At 43.4% G+C, this 15938-nt stretch overlaps 1 protein-coding gene across 2 annotated transcripts in view; it reads right to left on the reverse strand.

Moving 5' to 3' along the window:
• The window catches only part of PIWIL1 (piwi like RNA-mediated gene silencing 1), a 133482-nt gene that overhangs the window by 43573 nt on the left and 73971 nt on the right, over window positions 1-15938 (reverse strand). For both annotated transcript variants that reach the window (XM_085853689.1, XM_085853690.1), the window contains exons 7-10: window positions 13676-13756; window positions 13179-13376; window positions 12019-12130; window positions 11785-11914 (exon numbers count right to left, since the gene is read on the reverse strand). In XM_085853689.1, the coding sequence (XP_085709815.1) occupies window positions 11785-11914; window positions 12019-12130; window positions 13179-13376; window positions 13676-13756 (521 nt within the window). The remainder of the gene's footprint in view (window positions 1-11784; window positions 11915-12018; window positions 12131-13178; window positions 13377-13675; window positions 13757-15938) is intronic.

A 15938-nucleotide genomic window follows, 5' to 3' on the forward strand; every position in this document is an offset into this window, starting at 1 on the left:
AAGAGAGAGTTTGGATGAGAAGATAGAAGATGGTCCATGTTTTCGGATAGTGAGATGTAGATGGAGTCATCACTGTTCGGTGGACGGTACAGTACACATATAAACATGAGGTGGGAGTGGAGGGGAAGCCGAAGCCAGAGGTATTCCTGGGGGTGTGGGGGAGTGAGAGCAGTGCATGGAGAGTGAGGAATAGAGTCTTTGATGAAAAGAGCAACACCTCCACCAGGACGAGGCTCAGGTCTGTCATACCCTAAGAGGGAGTAGCCAAGGAGAGATACTTGGGAGTCAGACACGTCTTGGAAGAGGAAAGTTTCTGTTAGGCAGATAATGTCTGGTTTGTCAGTGGCAACCTGTATGGAAAGATCTGAAAGGTTTGAGCGAAGGCCCCGGATATTTGAGGTCCACACTTTTAATGAAGAGGAAGGGGAGGAGGCTTTGGGTGCAGGAGGTGGAGGGGGAGGGGGAGGGTAGGACAAGGGACGAGGGGGGCAGGTAAGGAGGGTTGCTGAAGGAGTGTGGGGTATTGCAGAACAGCGAGGGGAGGGGGCCGAATGAGGAGAAAAGGCTCTGTGGTGCTGGGGGAGAGGGGGGACAAGAGACAAGGAAGAAGGCAGTTGAGGATTTGAGGAGGTGGAGTGAAGAGATGGAGGTAAGAGGGCAGTGGAGGGAGGCAGGTTGGTGGATGAGAGGGGGGCAACTTTGAGAAGGAAGAGTGAGGGGGATGAAAGGTGGGAGAAAGGTGAGCGGGGGATTTTTGAGAGAGGTGAGAGGGAGGCTTGGAGGGAGAAGAGTGGGATGGTTGCTTTGAGAGTGAGAGTGAGGGGTGAGGGGGGTGAGTTGGCACTGAATTTGGAAAAAAAGAATGGTTGATGGAAAGCGAGCATCCATGGCAAACTGTGGTTTTTAAAAGTTTTAGGTCAGAGATGCGATTTAACACAATTCTTGATGGGTGCAATGAAGGCGAATTCAGAGCATGGAGAGAAGAAGCGCTATAATAGTTGGATTTTTTAGGCAAGGAATGAAGGAGAGCTCGAAATAAGAGCAGTCTGTTAAAATAGCAGAAGAGTAGTGCATTGTGAAACAGTAAAGAGTACCACATGTGTGAGAGAGGAAGATGAAGCATTATAAGATCGTTTTTGTTGTTAAAAATAATGTATGAGAGAGTTCAACAGATTAGGTTATGGAAGTGTAAAAAAAAAAAAATAATCGAGGATGAAGACGAGGAGGAAGTTAAGAGGAAGAAGAAGAAGCAGAATCGGGAGAAGGGGAGAAGGTGAGCGTGTTGTTGTTGGGTGTATATATATATATATATATATATATATATATATATATATATATATATTTGTTGTTAATATTAATATATGAGAGAGTTCAACAGATTAGGTCATGGAAGTGTAAAAAAAAAAAAAAAAAAAAAAAAAAAAAAATCGAGGAAGAGGAGGAGGAAGTTAAGAGGAAGAAGAAGAAGCAGAATCGGGAGAAGGTGAGCGTGTTGTTGTTGTAGGTTTTTTATTTTTTATTTTTTATTTTTTTTGAGATAAGAAAGAGATTAGTTGGGAGAATGGGGGATGTTTGGAAAGTGGGGAGGATCAAAATTGAAGGTAATGGGGAGGATAGAAAATGAAGGTAATGGGGAGAAAAAACAAACAACAAAAAAAAAAAACGATCGAACACCGAGTGGAACCGGTAGGCCTCAAGCCTACGCCTCGGCCTCAAGCACAGGTAAGAACGTCGACAAAAATACTCACAAAATAGCACGATTTTTGAAACAAAACCGAACTAGCAACACACAGTAACATGTAGGTGAGAAAATTAAACAGTTAAAACAGGACAAATAACAGCCGGAAACTTAGCTTTGAGAACGTCAGCAGGGAGCCCCAAAGGAGACCTCTCGCTGCTCAAAACCGGAACCGGAAGTGATGTGTTCCTGAGAGTAAAAAAAAAAAAAATGAAACTTGTGCGATTCCAATATTCACTGCAATGAAACGTGTTCTGTTGGGATTTTGACGATATTTTAACTCGTGCTGAGTTGAGCTGTGGGTCTGTTTGAAATGGCATGTTATACATTCTTGGCGTTGTATTTCCACGCGAAGGTTGCAAACTACACTGTGCGAGACCCCCTCCACTCGATCTGTGGGGGGTGGCCTATCTTTACACTGAGTCTTTGTTCGAGCCTTTGCTTTAGGTGTGAAATTCGATTCATATGCAGATTCAAGAGGATGAGATAGAAATGTGATTGGTATTTGTCACGTGATCACACGCGAGTCTATAAGATGCAATGCTGTGTAGTGTATGTGTTGAAGCCATGACAGAGTAATGCTAAACTGTGGGTTTTGCCTGTCAGTTTTTTTCCTTTTTCTTCCCACTGGATGTGGAGAGAACTTCCTGTTCCTCGTTCCTTGGTGTTTGTGGCGCACCCTCTCGACTGAATCTGTTTAAAGTGAAGTCCATTTAGGAAAAAGTGTTGAAGTTTTATTTTACAACCATCGGGATTTTGAATAAATTGTGAATGTGGATATACTGTATGTGATTTAAATGTAGAAACGTGATTTGGAATGATTTTAATGATTTGATGATGTTTAGCACGTGGGGCAATTCACAGATAATAGATGATTCCCTCGGATGGACGTTGAAATATTGTTTTATTCATCTGCGAATGTTGAGGTTACCTGAACTTGTGCTGGGAAGGCAATGGCAAACAACCTAGTGTAACCCTTTGATCGATTCAGTCAAGGTAAATTCATGATTTAATTTGATAGATGCTGAAGATTTAATTTTTCATTTATGGATTTTAAAAGGAAATATTTTATTGTTTTGACCAAAAAGTTGTTTAAGAGAGTTTGGATGTTTATTTGTCTGAAGTTTAAGATGCTTTTCCAAGACTGGGATAAAGATTGTGGAGGGTGTAGCTGCATGTGTAGACAGAGTGTTTGAGCTGCAATATAAATGATATTCGCCTGATAACAGATTTGACAAGTGATTTGACAATTTTTGAACAACTGTTTAAAATGATTTATTTGTTTTGATAAAGGAAAATGGATTCGTAATTGAGAAGGTCGGAGGAAGTGATAGATGGTTTGTGTATGTGAATTGGAAAAATGGCAGCATGTTTGCTGTTTTGGTGAGAGAGAGAAGTGGATAGATGGAGAAATGTCAGAGATTTAAAATGTCGATGGAAATAGCAAATGAGATGGATGTTTTGAGTATATGTACAACTGGGATTTCTGTATATTTTAGCATGTTGTTTTGGGAAATAACAAGGAAAGGGATTAAAATATTGATATGACATATAATGCAAGTTAAATGCTTCCACAACAATCTTTGTTAGTCTTGTAGAACTGCATGTGCCCATGACGTTTATTGATTGGTGTTTAATTGATGCTTTGTTTGTTTCGGAGTGTTGAAAGCAGTCTTTGAAGCAATGTACGATTTCATCTAAATGAAGTTTGGCATGAAATTTCACACAAAGATTGGACGATGGGAGAACCCAGATTTGGGTGATTGAGCATTCAACACATGATTATGCCTCCCCTTCCTGAGGAGATAAGATGGACCAATGTGGGAAAAGAAAGAAAAACCCACTGAGGGGAAGGTTGAGCAAAGTCTTAACGTCGGCGTTGTGTGGTGCCTGCATGGAGGAATGTTCTCAGCCACACTCTTGATTGCCGCTCTGCAAATACATCGTGAACTTGCTGTGGTTGCTTCAATGTACGACAGGCCTGGAATTCCACACTGCGCTCCTTCAACCCAGTGTCCAGCCCAAACTTGTACTTGCCCACATCTACCTTCTCCTCAGCTCAAGGAGTGCTTCGATTGTGTTTCCCGTTGGGTGCCGCTCTATCCACACCCTGACCTGTTTATCTTCTGACTTTGGGTAGCATGTTTCCAATGTGTGACACATGCTGATGAACAGGCCATAAATTAAATGGAAACTCACTCATTTTCTGATATGAGCACTCGCTGCCATTGTTGATTGAACTTGAATAATGGAAATCTTTTCTCCTTCAGGAATGGGACATGGTAATCATGTGTAAGAAAAATTATTCAAATTTTCCTTAAAAAAAAAAAAACGGGGGAGTGTGGGGGAAAATTTTATATTAATGTATTTTAAATTGTGACAAATGGAGTTTCAGAAATGTAACTTTTATGCTGCAAATTGAATTGGCTGTCATTTCTGGCCAAAAGACTTTTGCCCTAAATTATAAGAAATGTGTTGTTCTGGAGCAGAGTGACCGAGCTGATAAATGAACCTTTGCTTAGAAAATGTACGAAGTGGCTTTTTGTCTAAAGGACACGTCTACAGTCTGGGTGAATATCCCCCAACCTCTCTCTCATGGAAGTATAAAATGTTTTGAAAGGCACATTTTCTTAGTACGAGCACGTGAGGAAGTATAGTTTCTCAGTGGCTCGTACTCCTTGGAACTGACCAAGTACCAAGTTAGAATAAAACTCTCTGATGTAATGTAGAAGTGAATTGAATCGGGTTGGTCTAACTGTTAACTAAAGTAAGAATAAATGAAATAGAACCAAATAATATTGCAATCAATGGGGATTCTTAAGTTCATTGTACAAGGGTGAGAAGTGTATGGTGTATAATTAAGAAATAAATTGTTTCACAAGGAAGGACTTGTGTGGACATCAGTTTTATCAGTGTCGATAGGGTTTTTTTGTAGGATTTTATAATCAAATCGGACAAACGTTAAACTCTGTCTGAAGTCAAATAGGATTCCACAATCGACCAGTTAGAATCCTTCAGGAGGACAACGATCACAACAAGGTGGGTTAAAAAAATCCACATCAACAGTAACCTCCATCCATTTTCGATAGCGGAGGTAAATTAAATAATTCTCATATCCAGATCCGGATCTTCACCAAAATCAAATCAGTTCATCCTTGTCATACACCCAGTATGTCCACCAAGTTTCCATCCGAATCCGTCCACAACTGTGAGATATCGTGCTCTATATCGTTTTTGGCCCTTTCTCTCAATGGTGAAGAATCACGTAAAAAATTGTCGTCTGATCCGGATCCGGATCTTAACAAAATCTAATCATTTCGGCCTTGTTACACACCAACCCTGTCCACTTTTTGAGATATCCTCCACACAAGCAGACAAACAGACAAGAAAGGGGTGAAAACACAACCTCCTTCACCTTTGCAAGGAGGTAACAGCCACCCAAAAGGGGGTCTTCATTTCAGGTACATGAAAGACAAAGTCAATGTTATATCACCTCACTTTTGATGTCACTCCTCCCACCCTCTCATCCCCTCAGTCCACCCAAGTGGCAGGCATCCTTCCATCATCCTACACCTGGTTACTACTCCAAATTCGAAGTTCAACACACCCATTGCTTCACCGCATTTCTCTTCTTTGTGGAACCAACTCTGTCTGTCATGATACAGCCCTCTCTCCAGCCACTGAAGAGTGCTTGTGGTGATGACACCTTGTGTCATCCATTGACACAAGGTGTCATTGGGTGATGACACCCATTGACACCTTGTGGTGATGTTTAAAAGATTTTTTTAAGCCTTCGCTGACCCCTGCCACTCCCTCCGCCACTCTCAAATGCAAGGTGTGCCTGCCGGTTCTCCTTTAACCCTTCTTTCAATAAGTTAATGTGCTCCTCCCTCTCACTTAGCTCTTCCATGAGCCAAGAGCTCTGTGGACAAAAAATAAAACTGGAATTGGAAGCAATTAGTAGTGACCAAAGGAACAACACGTAGAGTTGAAATATGGCAGCATGAGATGAATTCAAATTTCGCATTTTTGAAAATGCCAACACAGACCAATAAAAAAAATCTTTTTTACTTGAAAAAAAATTGACATTAATGTCCAAGTTAATACGGATACCATCTTGGTTCCAAATGTTAAAATGTACATCACCAGAGCCTACAATCGAAATGTATACACACCAGTTTACTCAATCAACTTCCCAATGTCCAAAAACAGTCAATTTTGATGGACATGCAGCAGCCATTATATTTAACAGAGATACCTCTTCGCTAATTGTGTGCTCCAATTGATATGGTATCAGAAATCTCTTATTAATCTGTTCAGTGGTTCGAGAGAGGATGCAACTCATTTTTGGAAAAATAAAAATAAAATCATAGATAAAAGATGGCCACCAAGCTTCTTGACCGACCAACTTTATTGTTAATAACTCTAAAAGCTTAAGTTTATCAAAATTGTGGTGTCCGAGTAAAACCTGTCACAAAACCTGACAGAATGATAGTAATTAGGGTGGTCCTTATTCCTCAACTTCGGATTTTCTAAGCTCCAACCCCCGGGATTCATTGGAATAGTCGAGAAAACTCTCCTGGTGAGCTATTTTTTTTTTCTCTCCAATCGGACAACATTTACCCCACCCTCATCAACCTTGAAGTTTCACCCTGAAAAAAAAAATTGTTAGGGGGCGGTGAGAAGAACAAGTAAAACACAAACACACAGATCGACGTATCACATCAAAAGAGAGGATTGGACATTACAAGAGCGTTTTAAAGTAGAGCACAGGTCGATACGTCGTCGTTCTAATGTCAGCCGCCCCAAGAAACTGAGGCTAAACTTCAAGGTCGATGAGGGAGAGGTAAATATTGTTGGAATTTGAAATAAAAACACCAGAAGAGTTTTCTCGACTGTTCCAACGAATTCCGGGGGTTGGAGCTTAAAATAAATGAATTCGAAAATTTACCCCCGAACGAAGGACCACCATGTGTGTGTGGATATATATATATATATATATATATATATATATATATATATATATATATATGTACTGAACAAAAATATAAATGCACCAACCTAAATATCTAAGTCAAGATTGCCATCATGGGAAAATTGTCAAACCGATGATATGTTTGAGCAATGGTTCCTTTGTTTTGCTCAAGACAAATGTTCCCATTGAAATTGACCACTCTGAGTGTGTGGACTCACACGTTGAGTAATCCTTCCTATGAGCACCATGAGGCTTGACAGAGTGATGGTCAGTGAGCGTGACCAGGACACAAACACTCCGTATAGCTTGCCCTATAAAAGGCCTCCCCAAAATGTGGACTGGTGCCAAATGTCAACATGCCACAGATGTCACAAATCTTGAGGGAGCGCACTCTTGGCATGCTGAATGCTGGGACGTCAGTACGGGCCGTTGCAGCACACTTCAATGTCCACCACTCCACCATTAGCCGCCTGAGAATGCGCCTCAGAGAGACTGGAAGCACCGTGAACCGCCCACATGCCCGGCGACCACCGCCGGTCAGGATCGTCACATGAGGCTGCAACATCTCCGGGATCGACCCCGACCGGCCACGAGGACTGCCGATGAGACTGTCGGGCTGCATAACAGGCGCATTTCAGCCCAGACGGTGCATAACCGCTTGAGGGAGGCCAACCTCCGAGCCCGCCGACCACACCGGGGAATCGACCTCACTGCAGTCCGGCGTCAGACCCGACTGAACTGGGCCAATGTTCACTTGCGCTGGACCCTCGCACGATGGAGGAGAGTGCTGTTCACCGATGAGTCGCGGTTCCAGCTGTATCGGGCTGATGGCAGACTCCGCGTCTGGTGTCGGGCTGGGGAGCGCTACACTGACGCCAATGTCCTTCGTCGGGTGTCACACGGTGGTGCCAGTGTTATGGTGTGGGCAGGCATATGCCATGGAGAGCGCACTCGGCTTAATTTCATTGAAGGCAACTTGAACGGGCAGCGGTACAGGGACGAGATACTCAGACCCATCGTCGTGCCGTTTGTGCGCCTTCACCATGTGACGTTTTAGCACGACAATGCTCGCCCCCATGTTGCCAGGATCTGCATGGACTTCCTCGGTGAGGAGGACATTGATGTCCTCGACTGGCCTCCATATTCTCCCGACATGTCGCCCATCGAGCACCTTTGGGACGTTCTTGATCGACGCGTACGACAACGTTACGCAGTCCCAGAGAACGTCCGCCAGCTCCGTGTGGCTCTCCAGGAGGAATGGGAAAACATCCCTCAGGCCACCATCGATAATCTGGTGATGTGCATGCGCCGGAGATGCACCGCTCTGCGCGACGCCAACGGTGGACACACCCGCTACTGAATGTGTGAACTCTGACAGTGACACCTCGGTTGTGTCGGCTGTTGTAGCGCAAAGACTGTCGCCAGAATTCTCAAGGAACTCTGAAATTTAATGCTCAATTGTCATGGATTCTATAACCAAATTGTTGTGAAGATTTAGTATTAATGAGTTCGAGGTAAAATTGTAACAATCGTTTGGTGCGTTTATATTTTTGTTCAAAATATATATATATATATATATATATATATATATATATATATATATATATATATATATATATATATATATATATATATATATATATATATATATATAGTTGCGAATTCGTGCCCGCCGGCGTGCGAACGGCCACGTAACTCGAATCGCGGCACGTCGCCCACCGGATGGACAATTCTGTCGTGACCCTCTCGGACTAACGCCGAGAGCTAGTCACGGGTGGGCCTTTCGGCCTCACCACGATCGTGCCAATCGGCCCCCCGCGTGGGATAGGGTTGTTCGCCAAACTCGACCTACCTAAGTACCCACGCGGAGGGTAGACCGGGCGATCGCACCTCGCCGCAGGTCGACTCCGGACACAGGCCACTTAAGCGACCAGTTCCGTACTATCGGGATAACCGAGCGGTGTTATCGTCGGCCTCGACGGTTCCGATTATCGGGCGTATTAAGCCCACTACCAACCCTTTACGTGAAGCAAGATGGAGATTCAATTAAAGAAAACACGAAGCGAAACGGGAAAAATAGTTCAACATAATGCACATTTATTCCGCGGCACACGGAGAGCACACATATACAATTACAACAATTATGTACCTACAGCAAAGGCTACAAAAGAAACACAACAATGCAGATCTACTACCGACTACGCGAGCACACGGCAACACTTAAACAGTTTTACTTTAGACGGAGCCAACAACACATTTACTCAAAAGCAAAAGAAAAGGGCCACCCTCAAAGACAAGGGCACAGACGGGGCCTGTGGGCCAATATTTGCGCGGGACCTGAAAGAGCGGTCAGGTCCGCGAGACCGGGTGGATCCGACCCGTGTCTTTGTGATGAGCCGCCAATGTGGTGGCGCGGCGGCGCCCCGACTCCGCGCTCGTTCACGGGTTTCGTTGGCACTGCTTGGAGTGGGGTGGGAACGGGGCCCCCCTTTTCGCACTATCTCAGCGCGGGGGGGAAAAAAAGGGGGGAATTGTTGATGCTCTGGGGAAAGAGGATAGCTGGCTTGCTTGGGTCCCGCGACGAGCGATTCCACTGCGAGCTCGTCGCCGACCGCCGTCTTCCTTGCCTCGGACAAGAGCTATTCGGTCTCTTCCCCAATTCTCCTCAGCCAACTGCAGCAAACCACCTGTACGCCCTCGCCTCCCGACTCACTCCCCGATCCTCCAAGGCCGACTCTGCGCTCAAACCGACTCGACCGCGCTCCAGGCTTCCTCTCTCTGCAGCTCCCCGGCAGACTCCGAACCCCGACAGACTGCGAGCTCCACTCGGCTCTCCGACCTCTCCAGACTGACTCTTCTCAAACTGACTGCCTCAGATTCGCCCCGCGCCCGGCGCTTTATAGGCCGTCAAGAGAACCCATATGCAAATTTCTGGATCAGAACGAGCTCGGGGGTGGAGCCACGGTCGCCCATTGGACGGAGGAAAAGGGGCGTGAGTCTCCCCTGATCTGAGAATTTGCATATCCCGATTCTACTCCGACGCGCCTGCAGGCGGGGCCAAACCGCCCCGCGCTTGCTTATTGCACGGATCAGAAGTGGGCGTGTATCATTCCTGATCCGAATTCTCCTCGGAAAGGCCGCACTTTGCACTCGCGGTTCGGCGCGTGTCCCGTACGAGGCCAGGACAGCCTGACGCTCGGCGTTCACAAGTGGTGCGGGAATGGCCGCAGAAGGAGAGGTGAAGGTGGTGGAGGGTTTATTGTGGTGGTTTATGGCCATGGCGACGTTTGGAATGGCGGTGATGCGATGTTTGCAGGAGCGAGTTGTGAAGGTAAAGGTCGTGGCTGTTGGCGTTGTTGTTGTTGTTGTTGTTGTTGTTGTTGTTGTGAAGCGGCGTTGCGGTTGGTGGTTGTTGTGTGATGACGGTTGAGACGTGGTTGGTTCAAAATAAAGACAGAACAGAAAAACGGCTATCTTAAAGGGTCGCAGCCCGAATGAATCACATTTATTCCCTCTAAACAACGGGCTTGGGGCTAACTACACATGTACTTACAGAGATATCTCACCTACGGGACCTGAATGGTGGTTTGCGAATTTTCTCAACAATATATATATATATATATATATATATATATATATATATATATATATATATATATATATATATATATATATATATATATATATATATATATATATATATATATATATATATATATATACATATATACACATACATATATACCATGAACAAACTTTGGTACACATAGTGTTGAACGTACAGAGTGCATATATCTATATCTATATCTATATCTATATATATATATATATATATATATATATATATATATATATATATATATATATATATATATATATACATATATATACCAGGGTGGTCCTTCGTTTGGGGGTAAAATTTAGAATTCGTTTATTTTAAGCTTCAACTCCCAGAATTCGTTGGAACAGTCGAGAAAACTCTTCTGGTGTTTTTATTTCAAATTCCAACAATATTTACCTCTCCCTCATCGACCTTGAAGTTAAGCCTCAGTTTCTCGGGGCGGCTGACATTAGAAAGACGACGTATCGACCTGTGCTGAACTTTAAAACGCTCCTGTAATGTCCAATCGTCTCTTTTGATGCGATACGTCGATTTGTGTGTTTGTGTAATGTGTAATACTCGTTCTTCTCACCGCCCCCTAACAATTTTTTTTTTCAGGGTGAAACTTCAAGGTCGATGAGGGAGGGGTAAATGTTGTCCGATTGGAAAAAAAAAAGTTCACCAGGAGAGTTTTCTTGACTATTCCAATGAATCCCAGGGGTTGGAGCTTAGAAAATCCGAAGTAGAGGAATAAGGACCACCCTAATAGTAATATTCATAATTATAATCATAATAAACGCCAACAATTCTGGCATTTTCACTTTCAAAAAAATATACCAAGCTGTTGGTATATTTTTTTTATATGTTGGTATTATAAAAAAAATATACCAATCCCCCGCCATTGAAAAATAATTGAAATCAGATAAGCGGTTTTCCATTTATTACAAAAAACATTTTCAAGATGGCCGCCCCAGTCAGCCATCTTGGATCCAGCCACGCCCAAAATCAATAGGGTTCTTCCTTTTCAGGTGGTACATGTGTGACCCAAATTTCAAATCGATATGGCGAACAGTTTATGAGTTATCGCACTCACAGCTATAAATGTTGACGCCGCCCCAGTCGGCCATCTTGGAGCCGGCCACGCCCAAAATCAATAGGGTTTTTCCTTTTCAGGTGGTACATGTGTGACCCAAATTTCAAATCGATATGGCAAACAGTTTATGAGTTATCGCACTCACAGCTTTAAATGTTGACGCCCAGCCAGCCGGACGGACGGACAGCCGGACAGACGTCCCGGGTGATAACAATATCCCCCTTCCGCCACGCGGCGGGGGATAAAAAAAACATAATAAAATAATAATAACAATACAAAACCAATGGGCTTCCACCAAACCAGCTTGGAGGCCAAATGGCCTGAAATCTGGTATGGTGGAAAACAACCCACCCACCCTCGACGCCTGCAACACTAACCAGTGAGGAAGGAAAACTCTGGAAGCAAGTGAAGCACCATCTCTGTGGACGCTCCACCTTGAGGATTGCGTCTGCGTACACGGCTCACGAGAAGAGGCTGTGACATGTCGGTCACACTCTGATTGTAGTGCTGAATTCATCACACCACCAACACACACAGTAATCAGTCACAAACTCTTGCACTCAATGCAGAATCTTATTAAACTCAAAAGGTGACAAGGCCAGAATGCAAACCTGCATGAAGTAGTCCACATACGAAATTTCTGAGCCATCGGTCTTCTTGAACAGCATCTGTGGATTTCTGTCCCACTCGATGTCGTCAACACGGTAAGTCCTGTTGTTGTACCTGTGTGGGAGAGTTAGGTCAACTGCAATTTTCAGGTTTCTGTCAATCTTATATCTAAACTCGAGTTCATAGAACACCTTACCCCACAGTCTTCAGAAAAAGGACATGAGAAGGGTTTTTGAAACTGATTGCTTTGCATTTCCGAGCACGATCTATAATTAGCATTGATTGTGGACCTTCAAGAAAGGGCACGATGGTAACCGTATACGAAGCTGATGGGTCAAATGGAACAATCCAGAGCTGAAACTACCCACCCACCCTCTATGATTAAAAAACAAGATACACAAAAGAAACATATTTGGAGGAAGTTAGCTCCATCAATGTATCGCAAGGCACCACCATTTTGTATGAATCTTACAATTACTCCGCCCTCAGAGCACACTGCACATTTGATTGGTCGAGACGGCGTATAATTTGGCCCAAGTACTGCTAAACTGAAAGCTTTTGGAAGTGAAAAAAAAGGCAATTTGTGTTCGAGTGTTCAAATATAACTTTTAAAAGATGTAGAAAAGAACCCCGAAAAAAAAACCCCCATTGAATTGGAAGTTCACCATATTTTAACATATCAAATGATTTCTTCATGCACCTTATGACATCTCCAAAAACAGAAAGTTTCTCGTTTGGAATGATATTAAATTTTGTTTGATGGCCGGACTGAAGCAATTGCATGACTGTGAGTGCACATGCGCAGTTGCGACAACACTGGTAAAATCTGCCAAATTCAGAGCCAAAGTATTGATAAACTGCAGATTTGTGTTCCGATTCATGTTCTCCATTGTTCAAAATATGAAATTAAATTTAAATCGGGTAGTTTGACGAAAGAATGACATGTAAACAGATAGAGTGAACCAATTGCCAAATCCCATGTGCATTGCACAAAGTGGGGTAATAAATATTCCTCCCAACTCACCTCATAAAATTACAAAACCAAATGTACAGTCTCAAATACCCTGTCCAGAAAAAAACACACCCATTTCCAAAATCTGCTTACAAAGCCAACAACTCACTCACAACCTAATAAATGCTCTCTTTGACACCAAATGCTAACCGGGTCAGGATAATCTGTCCGACGAGGTCACGCGTGCACGCATCATGGAAGCCTTCATTGGTTGTCTGCTCATAGAGATTGTACATGATGTCAAGTACAGTGTCATTGCGCAGTATCTTGTGGCTCAGGTCCATGCAGAGCATCACACAACTTTCGTAGCTAAGGATTGCAGTTGCAAAACCAGACCAGATCATCAACCTGCATGGAGACACAGGGGAAAGGGGGGGGAGGGAGGGGGATTTGGATATGAAATAAATTTCTGGAGAAGATTCCATTTGGGATTATAAAAATTAAATGCAACCAAACTCAGGCATTTCCAAACCTCAATTAAGTGCAATCCTTCCATGAAAAAAAACCCATATATGTATATATTTTTTCTTTTTCCAAAGCCACATATTCAAAGGGGGAAGGGGTGGGGGAGCGTTAGTCAAAATCACCAGTTCAATACAATAACTGAAATGAACAAGTATAGATTTTGGGCTGTACCAAAGACAAACCTGTGCTGGGGGACAATAATTGGCTCTTTGGGATTGTAGTAGTGCCGTCCAACCTGCTGCATGTCCATCAAACGCAGAATCCTGAAGGTATAGATCAAGTAAAAACATTAAATGACAAGGTCTTGACAACAAGAAAGTGAAGGTGACAATTTTAAAAAACAATAAAATACCAAGAGCAATTTATAATATGCTCGTACCAACTGCCACTACCTAAAATAATAATTTAAGGGATCATCAATGTGACAATTTCAAATAGTCTGATAAATCTAACAGCAATGAGAATGCAATCATTGGAGATGCTGGATCACGCAGTCGCTTCCTCTTAATGCAACAACACAACATATATATACATACATATATATATATATATATATATATATATATATATATATATATACATATATATATATATACATATATATATATATGGCTGAAAAAGTAGGTATACAGTAATGAAAAACAAAACGTGCACACAAAACATATTTTATTGATTATACAAGCATATCAATAATAAACATATCAATCCCTCAAATGTTCAAACTGTTTGCCCCCAGCATTCACACACTCCACTAGTAATCCTGACTGTATACCTACTTTTGCAGCCCCGTGTGTGTGTGTATGTATGTATGTATGTATGTATGTATGTATGTATATATATATATATGTATATATATATATATATATATGTATATATATATATTAATATATATATATATATATTATATATATATATATATATTATATATATATATATATATATATATATATATATATATATATATATATATATATATATATATATATATATATATATATATATATATATATATATATATATATATATATATATATATATATATATATATATATATATATGTGGAATGGTGGTGGAAATTCGCATTACACCATAAAGGGCCCTCAGGTGAGATATCTCTAAGTACTTGTGTAGTTAGCCCAAACCCGTTGTATAGAGGGAATTTATGTGATCCATCCGGGTTGCGACGCTTTGAGTTAGCCATTTTTCTGTTCTATCTTTTATTTCAAACAAACAAAAACCACCAACGATGCTCGTGGGCTTTTCCCGCCATTTTTCCGCACGCTTGGTGTGAGGGAAGGGGGAAGGGCAGCTCGCCGCCGATTGGTGGATGAACAGCGTGAGGCGGTCGGGGTGAGGGAACGCCCCTTTTCGAGAACCTTCACGGAGGGTGGAGCCGAAAACGGGGCGGAGCGAATGGCGGAGCCCCGCGCTATAAAGGACGGACACGGGCGGGGCGCGCTCTCCCTCTCTCTCTCTCTTCCTCCTCCTCTTCCTCTTCTGCAGTGGTGGTCTTTTGTCCCGAGAGCTTTTTATCGTCCGAGAGTCTTGAGTCTCTTCTAGTCTTGGCCCTCGTCTTCGAGTTCCTGTCGTGTTGGCCCTGCGCTCGCAGTTTGGCGGGCGACCTATCCACGGAGGCATGGACGGCAGACGCGACAGCCCCGGTTGTGTGGTGGACCCGCGCGTCCGAACGAGGAGTGCCGGAGAGGGTTCGCCGACCGCAAGAGGAGTCGGGGCCAGGCGTGACCACGCCGACGGACGTGGGAGAGGGGCTCGACGGCCTACAGGGAAGTCGCCACTTTGCTTTTCCTTTGGGTTTGTGTAAATGACTGTTGGTGGCGCCTGTCTCTGTTAAAGTAGTATTGATAAAGTGTTACTGTGTGTCGGTTTTAGTCGTGGTATTTATTTGGCTTATCGAAACAACTGTGCTTGACCTGCTTTATTGTACATGATTATTGTGACTGTAAATACGTGCCTTCTACGCTGTCTGTGTGTGCAATTAAACGTGCTTGTGTAATTGTTCCCGCTCTGCTTAGTCTCTTTTCCTTTTTTATTCACCCTCCATCTTGCATCACGTAAGGGGTTCGTCGTGGGTTTCAAACACCGGTAATTAATCGGAACCGTCAAGGCCGACGATAACACCGCTCGGTTATCACTGCAGCACGGAACGGACCGCTTAAGCGGTTCGTGTCCGGAGTCGGCCTGGTACGATCGCCCAGTCGACCACTCATGCAGGTACTTAGGTAGGTCGAATTTGGCGAGCAACCCTATCCTGCGCGGGTGGGCAATTGGCACGATAATGGTGAGGTTAAACCCCCACCCGTGACGGGCTCCCGGCGTTGTTCCGAGAGGGTCACGACTGAATTGTCCGTTCCGGTGGGTGAGGCGGCCGCCATTCGAGTCGAGCAGCAAATCGCACGCCGGCGGGCGCGAATTCGCAACAATATA

Source organism: Eptatretus burgeri, chromosome 14 (assembly GCF_056783735.1).
Source record: "Eptatretus burgeri isolate ZD-2024b chromosome 14, Ebu_testis_v1, whole genome shotgun sequence".
In the NCBI taxonomy this organism is placed as follows: domain Eukaryota; kingdom Metazoa; phylum Chordata; class Myxini; order Myxiniformes; family Myxinidae; genus Eptatretus; species Eptatretus burgeri.